Source organism: Staurois parvus, unplaced genomic scaffold (assembly GCF_062004578.1).
Source record: "Staurois parvus isolate SC_StPar_1 unplaced genomic scaffold, SC_StPar_1.0 ptg000347l, whole genome shotgun sequence".
In the NCBI taxonomy this organism is placed as follows: Eukaryota; Metazoa; Chordata; class Amphibia; order Anura; family Ranidae; genus Staurois; species Staurois parvus.
In genome coordinates this window covers 4992914-5013297 of record NW_028318143.1, presented here as the reverse complement: position 1 = coordinate 5013297, position 20384 = coordinate 4992914, and the positions used below count along the sequence as shown (strand labels likewise).

The 20384-nt window shown below is 41.8% G+C and overlaps 1 protein-coding gene across 1 annotated transcript in view; it reads right to left on the bottom strand.

The window, feature by feature from the left end:
* Positions 1-18483, bottom strand: part of SAMD13 (sterile alpha motif domain containing 13) — a 32403-nt gene extending 13920 nt beyond the window's left edge. Inside the window, exons 1-3 of the mRNA XM_089684394.1 lie at positions 18360-18483; positions 6893-6977; positions 2874-2985 (exon numbers count right to left, since the gene is read on the bottom strand). Coding sequence (XP_089540520.1) covers positions 2874-2985; positions 6893-6977; positions 18360-18465 — 303 coding nt within the window. The 5' untranslated portion in view covers positions 18466-18483. The remainder of the gene's footprint in view (positions 1-2873; positions 2986-6892; positions 6978-18359) is intronic.
* Between the last annotated feature and the right edge of the window lie 1901 nt (positions 18484-20384).

The window sequence follows — 20384 nt, the reverse complement described above, 5'->3', positions numbered from 1 at the left end:
TGCATGTGGCCACGGGTTCAGTCTGTATCAGGTGGTCATTTCAACAAGATGAGGGGCAGAGGAGAAAGGATCAAACAGACTTTTTACACAATGCGGAGGATTAACCCCTTAGGTTCCACAGGGAGTATAACACACATGCTTTACTGCATATACAGACTGATTTTACTGTTGTGGGTTTAGTAACACTTTAAGCTAGGTTCACACTGTTGGGTCTGCATTTTTACGTGTGCTGCCACTGAAGTCTATTGCCCCAGTCACATCTGTGCGGTCTAATGTGCGTTAATATGAGGGAAGAGGATTGCCATTCCTTTCAAAGAATTACTTTGCTATAAGCAAGCATTTACCTGAATGACATCGATTCATTCAGGGTTTTTTTTTTTTTTTGTTTGTGCATTCACAGTTAGACACTAGTATACAATGGATGGCATGAATGAAGCCATCCATTGTATACAACTGTCATGTGACCTGCTGTGATTGGTCACAGCAGGTCACATGGTACTGGCAACGGGGCCGATACTCAGATCTGTCATCAGCCGTGTCTGAGGTACACGGCCGGTGACAGATCGTGCCGCTGCACGGCTCTGCAGGAGCACAAACTGCGCATGTGCGGGAGGACGCCATATGGCGTCCACCCGGAACGCTGATGACATTTGCCGGCCGCCATTTGGCCATAGTGAGGGCGGCAAATGGTTAATGGGGAGCAGGGGACAAAGGCTTAAAGCGGAACTTCCCCTTTTGGGTGCTCTGGAAATGTCACACAGCACGGCTGTTTTGTATATCACACGAATTTGTGGTATTATATTAACGAATTAATATATGCATGATTTCACTTATTTATACTTATGTTGGCACTGAGTGAGTAATATTTACTTCACTGATTTGTACACGATGTCACTGTATTATTTGTAGATGTTTACACTGATTTATTTATACAGTGTGGTACTTTATTATTTGTGGATGTATACACTTATGTATCTTTAATTTGTGAGTAGCACTACATTGTTTATTTACATTTATATAGAGATCATTGGTATATGATTTAATGTTAGCTGCTCCTCTGGGATAAATATTGTTTGGATATTTGGAGCGCAGGAGGTTCACACCATTATAGATTAATCATTCCCTTTCTCTGCAGCCTCAGCTTCACAGATGAATAGGAAGTGCTATGAGGATTCCTGTTCATACACAAACGGAAGCATAGTAAACACAGTTTACTATGCTTCAGTGATGAACGGAGACAGGAGTGACTGCTCACTGCATTCATTTGAGAAAGAAAGGGGCTGGTAAATATGACATATAAGACATATGTTGATCCTGAAACAATTTCCCTTTGTGCCTTCAGCAGCTGCCAGCAGGAGAGGAGTGAAGCTGGCAGCACAGCATAGGAAACGGGCACAGAAGGGGGCTGGAAAACAGGTGGAAAGGAGGAACACAGGGGTCCCAGACAGCAGGGAGTGGGGGCAAAGATACTAGGACCAATCCCCTGCAGTCCAGCTGGAGGGAGGGGGAGGAGGAGAAGCCAGCAGTAATGCAGGGGGAGGCACGAGAGCAGCGGTATCAGCAATAGGGCACTACAGCCAGCCCTCCTGCTCAGTAGGTGCCTGAGACCCCTTTTAAATTGACTAGACCCGGTACAAGAGGGTCGGCTGTACTGCCTTATCAGCAACCCTGGGTGCAAATGGAATCTTAAGTTATATCTGATGTTGCAAATTCTGCACCAGAAATCTAAGCTGGTCATAGTTATTAGATATCAGGTGTGAGAGCATGATCGGCCCACCAAACCAATGTTTTCGTATATTGTGGAATAAAATGACATACTGTACATATTTAAGTCTTTAGAATTTACATGTTAATGTCTTCTGCAACAACTCTGACCTGAGGGTTATCTTGGTGGAAATACGGTCAGGAAAAAAAAAACTATGGTCAAGTTGTGTGGTGTTACTCATTGATCAATTATCAGGATGATATTGATCAGCAAAGGCAACAAGCAATTCTCATGTCATGTTGAAAGATTGGTACTTTCTGAAAACGATCTATTGGTCAAAACGCGTTGAGGGCTTATGACGCAACTTCCGCTGACGTTACTTCCGATATTTGGAACGCACGCTGGAACTGCATCTTAATTCCCATTCATAATACACAAAGCTGAATACACCTAGTGCCAGGAAAGGCACTTTTTTTTGAGTGGCATTTCTATTGCTTGACCCCATAATAACGTTTTATACAGTTTTACACTATGGGATGTCTGGTTTTGTTTTGATTTATGCTGAAAATATGAAATACTGCCTGTGGAGGAGAGGAGTTGCCTAACATTGATGCAGTCCTAGTGGAAAGTTATTGGTTACTACCAGCAACCACGGTTATAAGGGCGAAGGAATATCAGCTATCAGGACCGGATTGCATACTGGGATAGTCCCAAAAAGCGAGTGTGACTTACCTAGAGATAGGTGGTCATGAAATGACGGTGAGTTTACATCTATGTAAGGCACCAATGTGAACATTTCAGCATGGAGTATCACCGTTAAAGATACAGCACCTTTACACCAATTATTCACATGTTGGGACTGAATATTAATAATATTGTATTTGAATTTTGCTCATTGTTATCACTTCAAAGATTGCACAGTTTATTTAGTCAATTTGTGACCTTGGCGCGGTCCATTTTTGAAATATTTAATTCTCATGTCATATCTAACGACTCTTGCACACGGCCCTTGTATACATGTGGCTGCGGGGCAAGGAATTCCTCGGCCACCTCTGACAGCTTCCTGGTGGCATGTCCAGGAAGGTTCGAACTATGATCCAAACATGCCTGAGCTCATCCCTAACGTCCATAGCTACATGCAGAGTTCCCATTAAGCCACATATTTTACCTGATCCTTAAACACGCTGGCTTGTTCCTCAAATCCATTGGCTGTGAAATAACTGACAACATCATCCACAGCCCAGTGTGCCGGATCTGGAGGTCTTCCATTCTCCACTGAACTATAATAAGAAATCAGAGGTAATTGAGGGTAATATGTTACAGCCCAGGACAACAGATCCCAGCCCAGAAACAAGTTAAAGAGTTACTCCACTTTTACTGAAAAAAACCCACTCTCCTCTGGGCGATCTTGTATGCACATTGCAGGGATTTTACCAAACTTTGTTGCAGATTCCTACCTTTTGTTATTCCGAAGAAATAGCTGTTTGTCTGTGTCATGTGGAAAGGGAATCTAATTGGAGTGATTTTATAATTATCAATCAGCTGCTGCACGTGCAGGGTTCTAATGAGGAGAGTGTTAGGATCTGCATCCCTTTAGACATGATTTCCCTTTGGGAGTATCTCACCAAAGATGACATTTTTGTTGCAGGGGATGCCCAAAATCTGATTTGTATCTTAGTGAAGACTTCTGGGAAAATCAGTAAGCCAACCACACAAGCAGGAAAGGACATTTAGGGGGCGGGGGTGTTCTGTTAACCATCTGTGTGCAGAACGCCTGCAGGTAGGCATATTGCATTGCATTTTACAGAAAATTACAGATTGAAGAGTAAAGGTCATTTTTAATAACATTCAGTTACAATATGACTTGCTCAGCAATTGTATGTGCTATAATAATTTTTTTTAATGTGCCTTTTTTGGGTTTTTTTTCCATGAAAGAGGAGTTAAGGTGTATGTCTAGACAAAAATGGTTTTATATAAATATATATATATAAAAAATTAAAAGAACTCTTTGAATACACATCAGATCTCAATGAGGAAAAATCTCATACTGGATTTCTATACTGACATGGACTGGGTAATGTGTTGTGAATGTAAGGATGCCCCATCATTTGATGGAAATGAAAATTATCAACCTACAGAGGACTGAATTCAAAGACACCCTGAAAATCAAAGTGAAAAAATGATGCAGCAGGCTAGTCCATTTTGCTGAAATTCATTGCAGCAACTCAAAATGGTACTGAGTAGTTTGTATGGCCCCCACGTGCTTGTATACATGCCTGACAATGTCGGGGAATGCTCCTAATGAGACGAGAGATGGTGTCCTGGGGTATTTCCTCCCAGATCTGGACCAGGGCACCACTGAGCTCCTGGACAGTCTGAGGTGCAACCTGGTAGCATCAGATGGACTGAAACATGATATCCCAGAGGTGTTCTATTGGATTTAGGTCAGGGGAGCGTGGGAGCCATTCAATGGTATCAATTCCTTCATCCTCCAGGAACTCCCTGCATACTCTCCCCACATGAGGCTGGGCATTGTTGTGCACCAGGAGGAACCCAGGACCCACAGCACCAGGAGGAAACCAGGACCCACTGCACCAGTGTAGGGTCTGACAATGGGTCCAAGGATTTCATCCCGATACCTAATGGCAGTCAGGGTGCCATTGTCTAGCCTGTAGAGGTCTGTGTGTCCCTCCATGGATATGCCTCCCTAGACCATCACTGACCCACCACCAAAACGCTCATACTGAACCATGTTACAGGCAGCATAACGTTCTCCACGGCTTCTCCAGACCCTTTCACGTCTGTCACATGTGGTCAGGGTGAACCTGCTCTCATCTGTGAAAAGCACAGGGCGCCAGTGGTGGACCTGCCAATTCTGGTGTTCAATGACAAATGCCAGTCGAGCTCTGTGGTGCTGGGCAGTGAGCACAGGATGCACTAGAGGATGTCGGGCCCTCAGGCCACCCTCATGAAGTCTGTTTCTGATTGCTTGGTCAGAGACATTCACACCAGTGGCCTGCTGGAGGTCGAGGACCTTCTACGGCCCTGTCCAGCTCTCCTAGAGTAACTGCCTGTCTCCTAGAATCTCCTTCATGCTCTTGAGACTTTGCTGGGAGACACAGCAAACCTTCTGACAATGTCACGTATTGATATGCCATCCTGGACGAGTTGGACTGCCTGCGCAACCTCTGTAGGGTCCAGGTATCACCTACCAGTAGTGACACTAACCCTAGCCAAATGCAAAACTAGTGAAAAACAGAAAAGATGAGTAGGGAAAAAATGTCAGTGACCTTCACCTGTAAAACCATTCCTGTTTTGGGGGTCGTCTCATTGTTGCCCATCTAGTGCACCTGTTATTAATTTCATTAACACCAAAGCAGCTGAAACTGATTAACAACCCCCTCTGCTGCTTAACTAACCAGATCAATATCCCAGGAGTTTCAACGACTTGATGCTAAACACTGATTAAAAAGTATTCCCTTAATTTTTGTGAGCAGTATATGTATATATATGCCCTATAAAATATAAAATCCCAACCAGTGTTATGAGCCCTACCCAGTTCTCACTGTGGACTACATACCAGCTCCCTGCAATGATATTGTGATGAGATGAATGTGCTCTGTAGACCCAACACACTTTCTATCCTGTCCTACTTCATAGCCAACCAGCTCCTAGCATTTACTGATGCTGACAAAGGAAGCAGCCTCCTGGGAAAGTTCAGGTCTGCTCTTTCCTTGAGATTGATAGCACACAGTGGTAGGATTCCATAGCCAATGGCAGGCTGTCTATTGCCTTTGGAATACCTGCTATCATTTAAAAACAGAGCGGACCTTATAGGGAACTAGTGTCTCTGAATCCCACAAAACTCTTTTCCGGCTGTGCTGTCTGTGTGGTGGCTGCAGTGGTGGCAGGAAGCTCAGCTGTACGGAGGAGAGTTTCTGTATGTTTGCAACAGGTACATGAATTTAGGGCAAGCACCAACATTTGTTGCGTGGTTAATCACTTGAGCTCCGGAAGGTTTTACAACCTTTTTGACCAGGCCATTTTTTGCCATTCTGCACTGCGCTACTTTAACTGGCAGTTGTTCGGTCATGAAACACAGTACCCAAATTTTTGTAATTTTTTTCACACAAATAGAGCTTTCTTTTGGTGTTATTTTATCCCCGCTGAGTTTTTTATTTTCTGTTATAAAAACAAAAAAAAGACCAAAAATGTTCTATATTTTCTACTTTCTGTTATAAAACCTATCCAATAAAATTAAATATCTTTATAAATGTATCTCAAAATGTATTCTGCTACATGTCTTTGCTATTAAAAAAATCCCAATAGCTTGATTGTGTGAAAGTTATAGAGCCTACAAACTATGGTATATACAGTATATTTGAAAATTGATCAATCCTGATGTACTTACGGCCAATCTCATTTCTCATCTCTATTTCCCTAAAATGCCAGGACAGTACAAATACCCCCCAAATGACCACCTTTCGGAAAATAAATAGTCTGGGGTATTTAGTAAGAGGCATGGCGAGTTTTTTGAAGTTGTAATTTTTTGGCACAATTTTTTGGAAGGTGAAGAAATTAAATAAAAAGTTTTTTTTTTTTTTTTTACACACTGTCAGCAGTGCAGTATAGCATCATCATGTGACTGGTGTGGCGGTGATCAGGTATACTGACTGATGACAGTATGAAAAAAAATTTTAATTTTAAAAATATGTTTTGCATTTTTTTAAACATTTTTCTTTTTCACAATTGTGTCATCAGAGTAGCTCAGCGTCACCATAGTGTACCACACTGCACTACTTGGGGGGGGATGATAAGGAATTTTTTTTTACATTGTCAATACTTATACAGTGAAGATCACTGTATAAGCAGCAGCTTTAGCTGTCATGAATGGGTTTCTCATTCATGAACAGCTTGCTTTTGATTGTGATTGACTAACCACATGGTACAGGTAGCCAGGTACCATGTGATTGCTGTAGGCCAATCAAAGATCACAGCAGTAAGCAAACTGTTCATGAATGGGAAACCATTCGTGACAGGTTGTTTGCATTGTTAGGAGCCTTCTAAACAGGTGCAGGGTCAATCACGTATATATACATGCCTGAGCCTGCATGTGTGGCAGTAATGTGGCAGGGCAGCAAGTGTTTAATTCCCCAAACCATTTCATGTGTGCCAACCGGGACTTACTTTTTAGAATCCACTGAGCCATTCTCCTTATTTTCCATACTCCCCGTGTCCTCTGATTGGCTGGTGATTTCTTTGGTTTCCACAACTGCAGTGTAAGAAAATAAAACACATCAGTAAACTGGTGAAAAGATGACAAACCTGGATCTATGGCATATAGTGTACAAGACCTTTCCCTATATAAGCCCTTTGTTTCTAAGTGCTTTCTAATCCTAGTTATGAATTCTGACCTGTACCCTCCAACCCCCTTCACCCCCCCCCCCCCCCCGCAGTCGCTGATCCAACAACTGTGGAGGAGATGGCCGATTGTATTGGCTGTGAACACTTTCCTGAGACAAGTAAGCCCGCATGCACACGGGGCGTTTTGATAACGCTGGTAACATCAGTGTTTTTGCTGCGTTTGGTGGCATTTTTCCGCATTATCATTTTTTTTTTTTCTTACGTAAAAAAAATTGGGAGGGGGTCAAAAAAACATCCAAAAATGCTGGTTTGCGACGTTTTACTGCATTTCGCCGTGTTTTTATGTGTTAAAGCGTTTTTTACAGCTAAAAAACTCCTCTAGAAACCCACTAGTGCTCGGTTTTTTTTTCCAGCCAAAAAATGTTGATTACAGTCTATGTGTGTATGGACACAGGATAACATGCTGGGGGGGGGGGGTTACTGGCTGTGGAAAAAAATGTGTGCATGAGGACTAAAGGTCAGAGGAATGCAGAGGGAATGGGGATGTGTCAGGCTCTGCATTCTTCTTGCCGTTGCTTGCCTCAGGAAAGTGTTCCCAGTCAACACAAGCTGCAGCTATGAATCAGTTTTCTCCTTCAAAGCTGTTGTTGGATAAGCTGCGGCATGAAAGGAGGGTCAGGTCCAACCGCATGACTATGGTTAAAAAGCACTTAGAATAGTGGAATAGTCTGGAATAGACTCATCACATCCCCCGGACAAAGCCACGTGTCCCTGTGGCGCAATGCGTTGGGGAGGGGCTTTGACGTCAGCACAGCAACTCGACTTCACGGCGAGTATAAGTCTATGTGAGCGAGTGTGAGCAACCACGCAGGAGATCTGTCACAAATGCATCTAGCGGTTTCACTGATTTTAACTCAGCGCTTTTTATACTGAATACTTGTGCGTGCATAAGAAGTAGTTGTGAATAAAATTGATCTTTTAAAAAACGATAAGGCACCATGTACCTTTTTCTTTCCCACTATACCAACGAGGAATAATACAAGGAGATGGAGCACTTTTTATTGCCATGAGAAAAAAACTAACCCACAGACCCACAATCATCTATAATCAACCATCAGGAGTATCCAAGGGAGTCTCTAAAGATATCCATCAAGGATAAACATCGCAAAGCTGTGTTAGCCCAGCAGTGGGCTTAATGGAAGGTGAGCGCATGTAAGTATCTATATTCCAGCAAGAATCCATCTGCAATCTTGTTTGACTAATCAACTTTAATCGAATTTATATAGACTTTTTTTGGACACTATTCATTTCTTATTTAAATTACTAATATTATGATTTTTTTTCATGTTTTTTGTTTTTTTCACATTTTATTATTTATTTATTTTGAAGTTGTAATAAGTTGATTTGGAAGGTTCATTATTTCTGGAAGTATTCGTATCTCACATTTAGGGCACGGCAATAAGCAATCAATTTATTGTACAATACTAGAAAGCACTTAGGAACATGTGACAAGGTACTACATATACTTTGTCCCATAGATGACAGAATTGTAAAATAGGAATCATAATGACATATCTTCTACAAAGCAAAAATTGGTCTATTTCATTTTAGCGGTTTAAACATTTACAGAATTATAGGCCAATCTTTCCTATCATTTTAAATATTTGTATAAAATCCTAATTAATTTTATACATGAAATTTTTAGTTTACTAGTTAAATTATTTTATACCACCGAGTATTTAATACAGCCTGTTTCATTGATATTTAGTTTACAAAGCAGGCTGACCATTCTGATAAGAACATGTATAGTGCCTGCTCACTCTACCAAAGTCTATATCTATATGGGATCATTTAAAGTGACATCACACTCTCCACCTTTGCAATGCATTCTTTGAATGGTGCTTGTGCCGAGTGGCAAACCTCCTGTATTCAAAAGTCAACATGCCAGCCATTCAGCATGGAACCTGGAAGCAAATGGAGTTCACTGGGAGTAGTGGGGTCTACTTCAGTGATTTACAGCTTCCAGGGGCTCGGACAGGTATGGCATATATATGGTTACATTGGTCAAAGCTGGGCCAATGTAACTGTGTAAAAATATACCATACCTGTGTATCACCCTCTAGCTTAGCTAGGTAGGATTTCTTTTTTTGTTAATTTGAGGCTGAATAGCAGCCTGGGATGAGTCAGCCTGTGAGTTAGGTAGTGAGGTCACCTCAGGACAAGCTGGGAGGCTCTAACAGATCAGGGCTGTTGGAGCCCTCTCACCTTTCTAGAGAATCAAAAACTTTCTGGAACAGAGGAGTGGAGGGGAGGAGGCCCAGATCTGAATGTTTGAGGGACCTTGGCCAATCCCCTAGCAGGAGGCCAAGCCAACCCTCAATTATCACAGAGCCTATAGGGCAATAGTCAGTGTCTGATGGAAGATGGAGTGAGGAAGGCTGGAATGTGGAGCCTGGGAGGGGGCCCCAGGGATGGGGCTTACCTACAGGCAGCTTGTTGGAAGAGAGGATCTCCACTGTACCACCTTCTCCTGGGGAGGGCATCCTGGGCAGCAGGGAAGGAGCCACCCCAGTGAAAGGCCTGTAGGCAGCCACCAACCCACCAAGCTGACAGGAAAAGACAGTGTGAGTACTCGTACACCGTCTGGGCCAGATAGGGGGAAAAGGTAGTCATGTGAGAGACCCAACTAGCTTCTCATCCGGGACTGGTTGTGCTAAATTGGCAGCTTCTGGGCCCCCCGTGCCCAGGGAAAACCCTCAGTGCAGCTGGGTACACTAAGAAGCGTCTTTCGGGTTCTTCAAGGAAAAGAGACTGTTGCTATTCACAATTTTGTACAAAGTTGCTAAGGAGTTTGTCCTCAAGTTCTACAGTAACCTCAGACATTCCATATACCCCTGGACACCATCCAAGTTCCTAACCCCTTAATAAAATCACAAAACCAAGCTCAATGACTGTTCTTTGACTCCAGAGTGCAAAGTGTGAAAAATGTGTGTTGCCTGGCGGTGCAGAGCTTAAGGGGGACCCAAAACTCAGCGAATATCAATGAACTAGGCTACGGGTAGGCAACCTTGCCACTCCACCTGTTGTTGATTTATAGGTCCCACCAGGTACTGCAGGACATGCATGCACAGTGAGATTTGTAGGGCTGCCTGCCCTTGACTAGGCTATTGAGGTTATTCACAGCATTGCAGTAAAATGCCACAACAGCCACAAAGGCAGACTCAGAAAAAAGGAATAGGAGGTGCTGGAACCTTGAGGATTATTTTTGTGACTGCTTTGTATCCCTGTTATTGTTATCATCCAATATTGCAGTAAAGGAGTAGGTATAATGAGTGTGAATATTGGGCTGGCAGCTTCTACACAATGTAGAGCTTCTGTAATCACCTTGGATTGTTGTGGGGATATGCAATTAAGAGAATAACTAAAAGCAAAGACTTTTTTTAGTTTTGGATAGAGTGGTGAAGGTTAGAACCCCTCTCAGGTAATTACTGCCGCCTGTGCTCCCATTCTCAGGGGTGTCAAACTGGTGGCTCTCCAAACTATTGCCAAACTATTTCTTGTGATCTAATGAAATGTATTTAAACAAAGCTTATATCTAAAGCAGGGGTGTCAAACTGGCAGCCCTCCAGCTGTTGTGAAACTACAAGTCCCATCATGCCTCTGCCTTTGGGAGTCATGCTTGTAACTGTCAATCTTGCAATGCCTCATGGGATTTGTAGTTTGGCAACAGCTGCAGGGCCGCCAGTTTGACACTTAAGCGTTAGGGAGATTCACCCTGGAATAGACTCCCTCAAGAGTTGGTTCTGACCAGCTCAGTGGATTGCTTCAAAAAAGTCCTGGATTCTTTCTTAGATACACAGAATATAACTGGATACTAACATTTATAGGTAACGTTGATCCAGGGAATATCCGATTGTCTCTTGGGGGATCAGAAGGAATTTTTTTCCCAGCAGGAGCAAATTGGATCATGCTTTGCTGTGTTTTTTTTGCCTTCCTCCGGATCAACTGTGGGTATAGGATTATAACTTTTTTTTTTTTTTATGGTTGAACTGGATGGACTTTTGTCTTTTTTCAGCCAGACTAACTATGTAACTATGTAACCCTCTCTATTTGTCCTGTTTACCATTGAATGTGAAAGTAAAAGAACATCCCAAATTTTAAGTTGTCACCAGAAGCAGAATAGAAGAGAAATCTACAATTATTGTGACGACAACCAGGGATTCCCTCACTGTGGAGGGATTTCCTCTTACTTCTTCTTGTGGCTATGGGACAGGAAGTTGACAGAAATCTCCCCAATGGGACACAGGCGGAAATAAAAATGTTTTGCCTTTAATTCGAATTTAAGAAATGAATCCCCACACTGTAATATTCAAGTCCAGACAGACGTTTATTTCATTTATAAAATATTTGCAAACCAACGCGTTTGGGTTTCTGTAACTCCACCCCTTTCATCAGGGCTTGACAGAATGATATATTTGAACAGTGTTTGTGGACTCCAGGATCAGTTTATAGTTAGATATTGTTAGTGGCAGTCTTTAACCAGCTGTTGATGGATTGATGCACAAACTCCCACTAACAATATCCAACTAAGTGGCAGCTAATTCATCCAGCTGATATGAGCCTTGGGAACCCAATATTATGTTCTCAGACCATTTGCCCAGCTTTGAGAATGAGAATGAGAATGGGAGGACGTCATATGACGTCCTCCCAGAACGAGAGAACCACCTTGCGCCCGTCATTGGACTATATGGCGGGCGGGAGGTAGTTAATTGGTTTGTGTGAAAGTTATAACATCTACAAACTATGGTATATATACTGGATTTTTTTATTAGTAATGGTGGTGATCAGATAGTGGGACTGTGACAGTGAGGAGGGCAGTCTGACATTAACTGACACTGCATGGGAACTAACTGACACTGACATCCCCAGTGGCACTAATACAGTGATAATAATATACACTGTCACTACTAATGACACTGGCTGGGAAGGGGTTAACATCTTGGTGTTAAGGGGTTAAGTGCGTGCCTAACAAGTGATAATGTGTGTAATGTGTGCTGCTTTTTACAAAAAAATCTGTTTGTTTCTTCTCTCTGCTTTGAGTCCACGGGTAGGTGAGGGTGCACGCACGTGCCACAAACCCAGAGACAGGCAGTGACATACGTGTACATCGCTGTGCCTGTAGGAGCCATCCGTCCACAGTACAATGGACCTATACTCAGTGCAGGTGCTGGACTATTTTGCCAGAACAGGAATAGAAGGGAAATCTTCCAATGAGAATGTTAGTTTTTGTGAAAGCCAAGGATTCCCTCACTTTGGAGGGATTTCCTCTTATTTCCTGTTGTGGCATAGGGACAGGAAGTGAAGGTAAATTTCCCCAGTGGGACAGAGATGGCAAAAAAGTTTTGCCTTTAGTTCTACTTTAAAATCTTTTTAGATCTCATGCATTCTGTCATGCAGCACCCACAATATGGAACTAGCTGACATCCATTGTCTGGGAATCACCTTCTCTGGGTGTTGTTAACAAGCTGACTCAAGACACATCTATTCACCCAGATTCATAACCACACCTGAAAAATCCATCTCTGCAAAGATCCCAATGCCAATTAGATAAGTGTTCTGAGTCCACCGGGAAATAGAATCCTACAGAAATATTATTATTGTTGTTGTGCTAAAAATTGCAGCGTAGTAAAATCCCAAGAAATCAGAATTTCCTTTGATGTTGCAACCACTATGCTGGCCGCCAGCAATCATTTAATGGTCAATGTTGCTTATTCTGCCCCATTGCAATGCTTGGCTGAAAAGTAGCCACAGGATTCATTGTTTGGCTCTGCGAACGAGTTGGTGGAACTAAAGCAGACCTTCACCCTAAACCTAATTTCCTCCCGCTTGCCTTCTTTAAATTGGATATTTTTATTTTTTAAACATATACTGTGTGGCCATTTGACACATCTGCGCACGTACATGGGTTTCCCTGTACGTCTACACAACCATTGTTTCCCTGCGCATGCGGTAAATATCTTACACATGTGCAAATATACAGGACTTTGCTAGGACTTGAATGCCAGGTGGAGGCCCTTGGAACATGTGAAAGTCAGACTACACTACAGACTTTCCCTACAAAGGGAAAATGGGAATGAGAGTGGACAGTGGCTAAGTGGTTAGCACTTCTGACTTGCAGCAGCTGGGTCGTTGGTTTGAATCCCAACCTTGGCAATACCTGCCTGGAGTTTGCATGTTCATTCTTTGCTTGTGTGGGTTTCCTCTGGGTACTCTGGTTTTTTCCCACACTCCAAGACATGCTTGTAGACTAGTTGGATCCAGTATAAAGTGGCTCTAGTATGTATAGGAAGTGGAAGAAAGCGAAAAACTATCATTCTAATGGATAGAAGAACAGCCAAAATGGCAAGGACTCAGCCAACAATGAGCTCCAGGAAGATCAAAGAAGGTGTAAAGTTCCCTGTGAGGACTGTTACAATTAGAAGACGCCTATGTGAAGCCAAGCTATCTGCAAGAAGCCCCCGCAAAGTCCCACTGTTGAAAAAAAGATGTGCTGAAGAGGTTACAATTTGCGAAAGAGCACATTGACTGGCCTAAAGAGAAATGGCGCAATATTTTGTGGACTGATGAAAGTAAGATTGTTCTTTTTGGGTCTAGTGGCCGGAGACAGTTTGTCAGACGACCCCCAAACACTGAATTCAAGCCACAGTACACTGTAAGGACAGTGAAGCATGGTGGTGCAAGCATCATGATATGGGGATGTTTCTCATACTACGGTGTTGGGCCTATTTATCGCATACCAGGGATCATGGATCAGTTTGAATACATCAGAATACTTGAAGAGGTCATGCTGCCTTATGCTGAAGAGGAAATGCCCTTGAAATGGGTGTTCCAACAAGACAACGACCCCAAACACACCAGTAAACGTGCAACATCTTGGTTCCAGACCAACAAGATTGACGTTATGGAGTGGCCAGCCCAATCCCCGGATCTTAATCCAATAGAAACCTTGTGGGGTGACATCAAAAATGCAGTTTCTGAGGCAAAACCAAGAAATAGAGAAGAACTGTGGAATGTAGTCCAATCATCCTGGGCTGGAATACCTGTTCACAGGTGCCAGAAGTTGGGTGACTCCATACAACACAGATGTACAGCAGCTCTCAGAAACAGTGCGACTACAACTAAATATTCATTAAGTGATTCAAAGGAAAGCAAAATCTTCAAACATTTTTCAGTTTATATAGTGAATGTTTGAGTTTGTAAAGAAGAATACAAACACTGCTATTTTTTGAACAGTCTAATATTCACTTTTCTTCAATTATTTTAGAGGAACAACACAAATTTGATATAGTTTTCTTCATGTTTTGATTTGGAATAGAATGTGTAGTGTTCCCAATGCATTTGTGTGTATGGAAATAAAAGCTATTAGAAGGATTTTGAGCTTTATTCACTTTTTTCAACACACTGCTATTATTTTGAACACAACTGTATATATGTAAAGTGCTGTGTAAAAAAGAAAGTGCTATAATAAGTAAAGAGGCCCCATCCACACCATCGCAATCTGGGAACGTGTACAGAAAATGCACATTGCAGCGCCATTATTTCCTAATGACACCCTGAGCGCAGCTAGGAGACACACGTTTTGTCACATGAAAAATGCATGATGCTCACTGTTAAAAAGAGGTGCAGCAGCTACTTTGGCACAATTGTCGCCTATAAGAAAGGCCATTCAAACACACAAAAGTACAGGTGTGAATGGTGCCTAACACCAGTGACAATAACTAATTTTACACATAAGAAGAAATTACAGAATATACAGATGAATCTCAATAAATTAGAATATCATCAAAAAGTTAATTTATTTCAATAATTCAATTCAAACAGTAAAATTCATATATTATATAGATTAATTACGCACAGAGGGATATATTTCAAGCATTTCTTTCTTTTACTGTTGATGATTATGGCTTACAACTAGAAAAAACCCAAAAATCGGTATCTCATTGAATTAAAATATTGTGAAAAAGTTCAATATTGTAGAATCATGGTGTCACACTCTAATCAGCTAATTAACTTAAAACACTTGTCAAGGATTCCTGAGCCTTTAAATGCTCCATCTGGTACAGTAGGTTACACAATCATGGGGAAGACCACAAGGAGGGTAAGTCATAAAAGGTCATTGCTAAAGAAGCTGGCTGCTCACAGAGTGCTGTATCCACACATGTTAATGAAAAGTTGAGTGGAAGGAAAAAGTGTGGTAGAAAAAGATGAACAAGCAACAGGGATAACCACAGCCTTGATAGGATTGTGAAGCAAAGGCCATTCAAGAATTTGGGGGAGATTCACAAGAAGTGAACTACGGCTGGTGTCAGTGCTTCAAGAGCCACCACACACAGACATGAGCTACAACTGTCGCATTTCTTGTGCCAAGCCACTCCTGAACCAGAGACAATGTCAGAAGTGTCTTACCTGGGCTAAGAAGAAAAAGGACTGGACTGTTGTTCAGTGGTCCAAAGTCCTCCTTTCGGATGAAAGTAAGTTTTGCATTTCATTTGGAAATCAAGATCCCAGAGACTGGAGGAAGAATGGAGAGGCACAGAATCCAAGTTGCATGAGGACCAGTGTGAAGTTTCCACAGTCAGTGATGATTTTGGGAGCCATGTCATCTCCTGGTGTTGGTCCACTGTGTTTTATCAAGTCCAAAGTCAGCGCAGCCCTCTACCAGGAAATTCTACAGCACTTCATGCTGACCAGCTTTATGGAGATGCTGATTTCCTTTTCCAGCAGGACTTGGCACCTGCCCGCACTGCCAAAAATACCAATACCTGGTTTAATGATCATGGTATCACTGTGCCTGAATGGCCAGCAAACTCGTCTGACCTAAACCCCATAGAGAATCTGTGGCGTATTGTCAAGAGGAAGATGAGAGACACCAGACCCAACAATGCAGATGAGCTGAAGGCTGCTATCAAAGCAACCTGGGCTTCCACAACACCTAAGCAGTTCCACAGACTGATCGCCTCCATGCCACGCCGCATTGATGCAGTCATTCATGCAAAAGGAGCCCTGACCAAGTATCGAGTGCATACTATACTGTACATGGACATACTTTTCAGTAAGAAAACATTTCTGTATTATAAAATATTTTTTTATTGGTCTTATGTAATATTCAAATTTTCTGAGTTACTGGATTTTGGGTTTTCACAAGCTCTAAGCCATAATCATCAAAATTAAAAGAAAGAAATGCTTGAAATATATCACCCTGAGTGAAATGAATCTATATAATGTATGGGTTTCACTTTTTTAATTGAATTACTGAAATAAATTAACTTTTTGATGATATTCTAATTTATTGAGATACACCTGTAAATAACCTAAAACAACTTTGTAGCAGAGATATGTAACTGTTCTGAAAGTTGCCATTATCTCTGTTGCATTTTAACTTTCTACATGGTTACTGTAGGAGCTGTAGCTGGAATCTATAGGGCTGCAGACATGGTGTGTAACTAACTTACACCGTGTAAAAAGTCTGAGCTACAAATCACTGGGATACCTATGACACCGAAATGCTGAAATTCTTCATATTTGTCTTATTGTACAAAAAATATGAATATGCAAATTAGCCACTAAAGGGCACGCTCTGTGTCTCAATGGCATCTTTCTACCTTTGCTTAAGGTATGTCAAACCAATCAGTAAAGTATCATACAACCTTTAACATGCTACTGTGATAAGGAGCAGTAAAGCAGTAAAGCACAGCCATTAAGTAGCACAGCAATGCAATAAGCAAATATTGTGTATATAATGAGCAAACATGACTGCCTACATGTATATATAAAATTACAAACTCCAAAAAGCAACAAAGTTTAAACAATGACATATGTTAGAGCAATTATTTAACTTAAACTGATGTCTATATATTTATCTAAAGAAAAAAAATAAAAACAAGAAAGACTGCAAATGTATTTTAAATAACTCCCAGCTAACTGGAGAACAGAGTCAGCAAGGTCTACCCTCCAGAGACAGCGCTGACACTGAGGGGGCATAGGAGAATATGAAATGCTGCTGAGAGAGGAAATTGTACAAATCAGATCAGGCTGATTAGAGTGCAGGAAAGGAGAGAGGAAAAAAGAGAAAGAAAAGAAAAATATATGGAGGACTAGGAAGGAAGAAAGAGATAGATTGAGAAAGAGGATGACATGGAGGAAAAGAGAAAGAAAGAAAGAAAGAAAGAAAGAAAGAAAGAAAGAAAGAAAGAAAGAAAGAAAGAAAGAAAGAAAGAAAGAAAGAAAGAAAGAAAGAAAGAAAGATGGAGAGAGATTGAGGGAGAAAGAAAGGATGAAAGGGTGAAGAAAGAGAAGAAAAAAGAACGAAAGAGAGAGAGAAGAAAAAGAGAACGAAAGAGAGAGAGAGAAATGGAGAGTGAGAAGGTGGATAGGGAAAGAAAGAAAGAAAGAAAGAAAGGGACAGAGAGAGAGAGAGAAAGAAAGAAAGAAAGAAAGAAAGAAAGATGGAGAGAGATTGAGGGAGAAAGAAAGGATGAAAGGGTGAAGAAAGAGGAGTAAAAAGAACGAAAGAGAGAGAGAAGAAAAAAGAGAACGAAAGAGAGAGAGAGAAATGGAGAGTGAGAAGGTGGATAGGGAAAGAAAGAAAGAAAGAAAGAAAGAGAAAGAAAGAAAGAAAGAAAGAAAGAAAGAAAGAAAGAAAGAAAGAAAGAAAGAAAGAAAGAAAGAGAGAGAAATGGAGAAAGAAAGAAAGAAAGAAAGAAAGAAAGAAAGAAAGAAAGAAAGAAAGAAAGAAAGAAAGAAAGAAAGAAAGGGACAGAGAGAGAGAGAGAGAAAGAAAGAAAGAAAGAAAGAAAGAAAGGGAGAGAGAAAGAAAGAGAAAGAAAGAAAGGGAGAGAGAGAGAGAGAAAGAAAGAAAGAAAGAAAGCAAGAAAGAAAGAAAGAAAGAAAGAAAGAAAGAAAGAGAAAGAAAATAACTAGCGAATAGAGAAATATAGGAAGGAAGGGAGAGAAGGAGGAAGAGGAGGAAGGGGAGAGAAGGGTAGAAAGGAAGAGAAATGACAGAAGAAACTCCTGAGGGGTGCAGGGCTCTGAGAAGAGTGGAGAGTATAAATGAGATCGAACAGTGGAATAGAGGAGAGCCCCCCACACCCCATACTGTTGGGGGGAGCAGCCAGCCATTATATAATGCTGAGTCCCTGGTGACATGGGGGGGGGAGGCAGTGACACAGTCAGGGACATTCTCAGGGACAGACACTGACCTCCCCCGGTATTTCTTCTCCCCTCTTACCCCTCTTCATTGCTGCATGCCAAAGCCTGAGCTTCCTCCCTTCTCTGCACAGTGCACATAGAGGCGGCCATCCGCCAATCACAGAGCCCCGGCAGGCAGAGAGCATGCAGGGAGATGTAGTCCAGGCAGGCGATTGTCTTCCTAGCCGGAGGATTGTTCAGCGGCAGGACACGCAGTCTCACCTGTCACACGTATAGTACATTGCCTGGGGGAGGGGGGGGGGGCTGCTTGTGGGTTCACTCTGCACCTTCCCGTCCTCATGTCCCTCTCCTGCTCTGATGGTTACATTTCTAGGAATAATATCGTTACAAATAAATAATAATAGAATCATCTTGTAATGACCCGGCAAATGACAGCTCAGGGACACGGGGCAGGGAACTCCGGGGAATACACATGGACTGTCTGCAACTTCCTTCACTTCTCCTTTCATCCTCATCATTGTCCTCATCAACACTATGGAGGAACCACAGAAACACCGGCCTGGTGTCAGCGAACTCTGCCTGATGAATACTCCTCTACAGCTACCAGCGTGGTCAGAGGGAGGAATACTCCTATATTTGTGGTCAGAGGGAGGAATACTCCTATATTTGTGGTCAGAGGGAGGAATACTCCTATATTTGTGGTCAGAGGGAGGAATACTCCAATATTTGTGGTCAGGAGGAAGAATACTCCAATATTTGTGGTCAGGAGGAAGAATACTCCAATATTTGTGGTCAGAAGGAAGAATACTCCAATATTTGTGGTCAGAAGGAAGAATACTCCTATATTTGTGGTCAGAAGGAAGAATACTCCTATATTTGTGGTCAGAAGGAGGAATACTCCAATATTTGTGGTCAGAAGGAGGAATACTCCAATATTTGTGGTCAGAAGGAAGAATTCTCCTATATTTATGTTCGGAAGGAAGAATACTCCAATATTTGTGGTCAGAAGGAAGAATACTTCTATATTTGTGGTCAGAAAGAAAAATGCTCCAATATTTGTGGTCAGAAGGAATAATTCTCCTATATTTGTGTTCAGAAGGAAGAATGCTCCAATTTTTGTGGTCAGAAGGAGGAATACTCCATTATTTGTGGTCCGAATGAGGAATACTCCTATATTTGTGTTCAGAAGGAAGAATACTCCAATATTTGTGATCAGAAGGAGGAATCCTCCATTATTTGTGGTCAGAAGGAAGAATACGCATATATTTGTGTTCAGAAGGAAGAATACTGCAATATTTATGGTCTGAAGCAGGAATACACCAATATTTGTGGTCAGAAGGGAGAATACTCCTATATTTGTGGTCAGAAGGAGGAATACTCCTTTATTTGTGGTCAGAAAGAAGAATACTCTAATATTTGTGGTCAGAAGGAAGAATACTCATATTTGTGTTCAGAAGGAAGAAAACGCCTATATTTGTGGTCAGAAGGAAGAATATTCCTATATTTGTAGTCAGAAGGAAGAACTCTCCAATATTTTTGGTCAGACGGAGGAACACTCCTGTATTTGTGGTCAGAAGGAAGAAGACAGGGGAATTCCGGGGAATACACATGGACTGTCTGCAACTTCCTTCACTTCTCCTTTCATCCTCATCATTGTCTTCATCAACACTATGGAGGAACCACAGAAACACCGGCCTGGTGTCAGCGAACTCTGCCTGATGAATACTCCTCTACAGCTACCAGCGTGGTCAGAAGGAGGAATACTCTTATATTTGTGGTTAGAAGGAGGAATACTCCAATATTTGTGATCAAAAGGAAGAATACTCCAATATTTGTGGTCAGAAGGAGGAATACTCCCAATATTTGTGGTCAGAAGGAGGAATACTCGAATATTTGTGGTCAGAAGGAAGAATGCTCCAATATTTGTGATCAGAAGGAAGAATACTCCAATATTTGTGATCAGAAAGGGAAATACTCCAATATTTGGGGTCAGAAGGAGGAATAATCCGATATTTGTGGGCAGGAGGAATATTCCTATATTTGTGGTCAGAAGGAGGAATATTTCAATATTTGTGCTCAGAAGGGAGAATACTCCAATATTTGT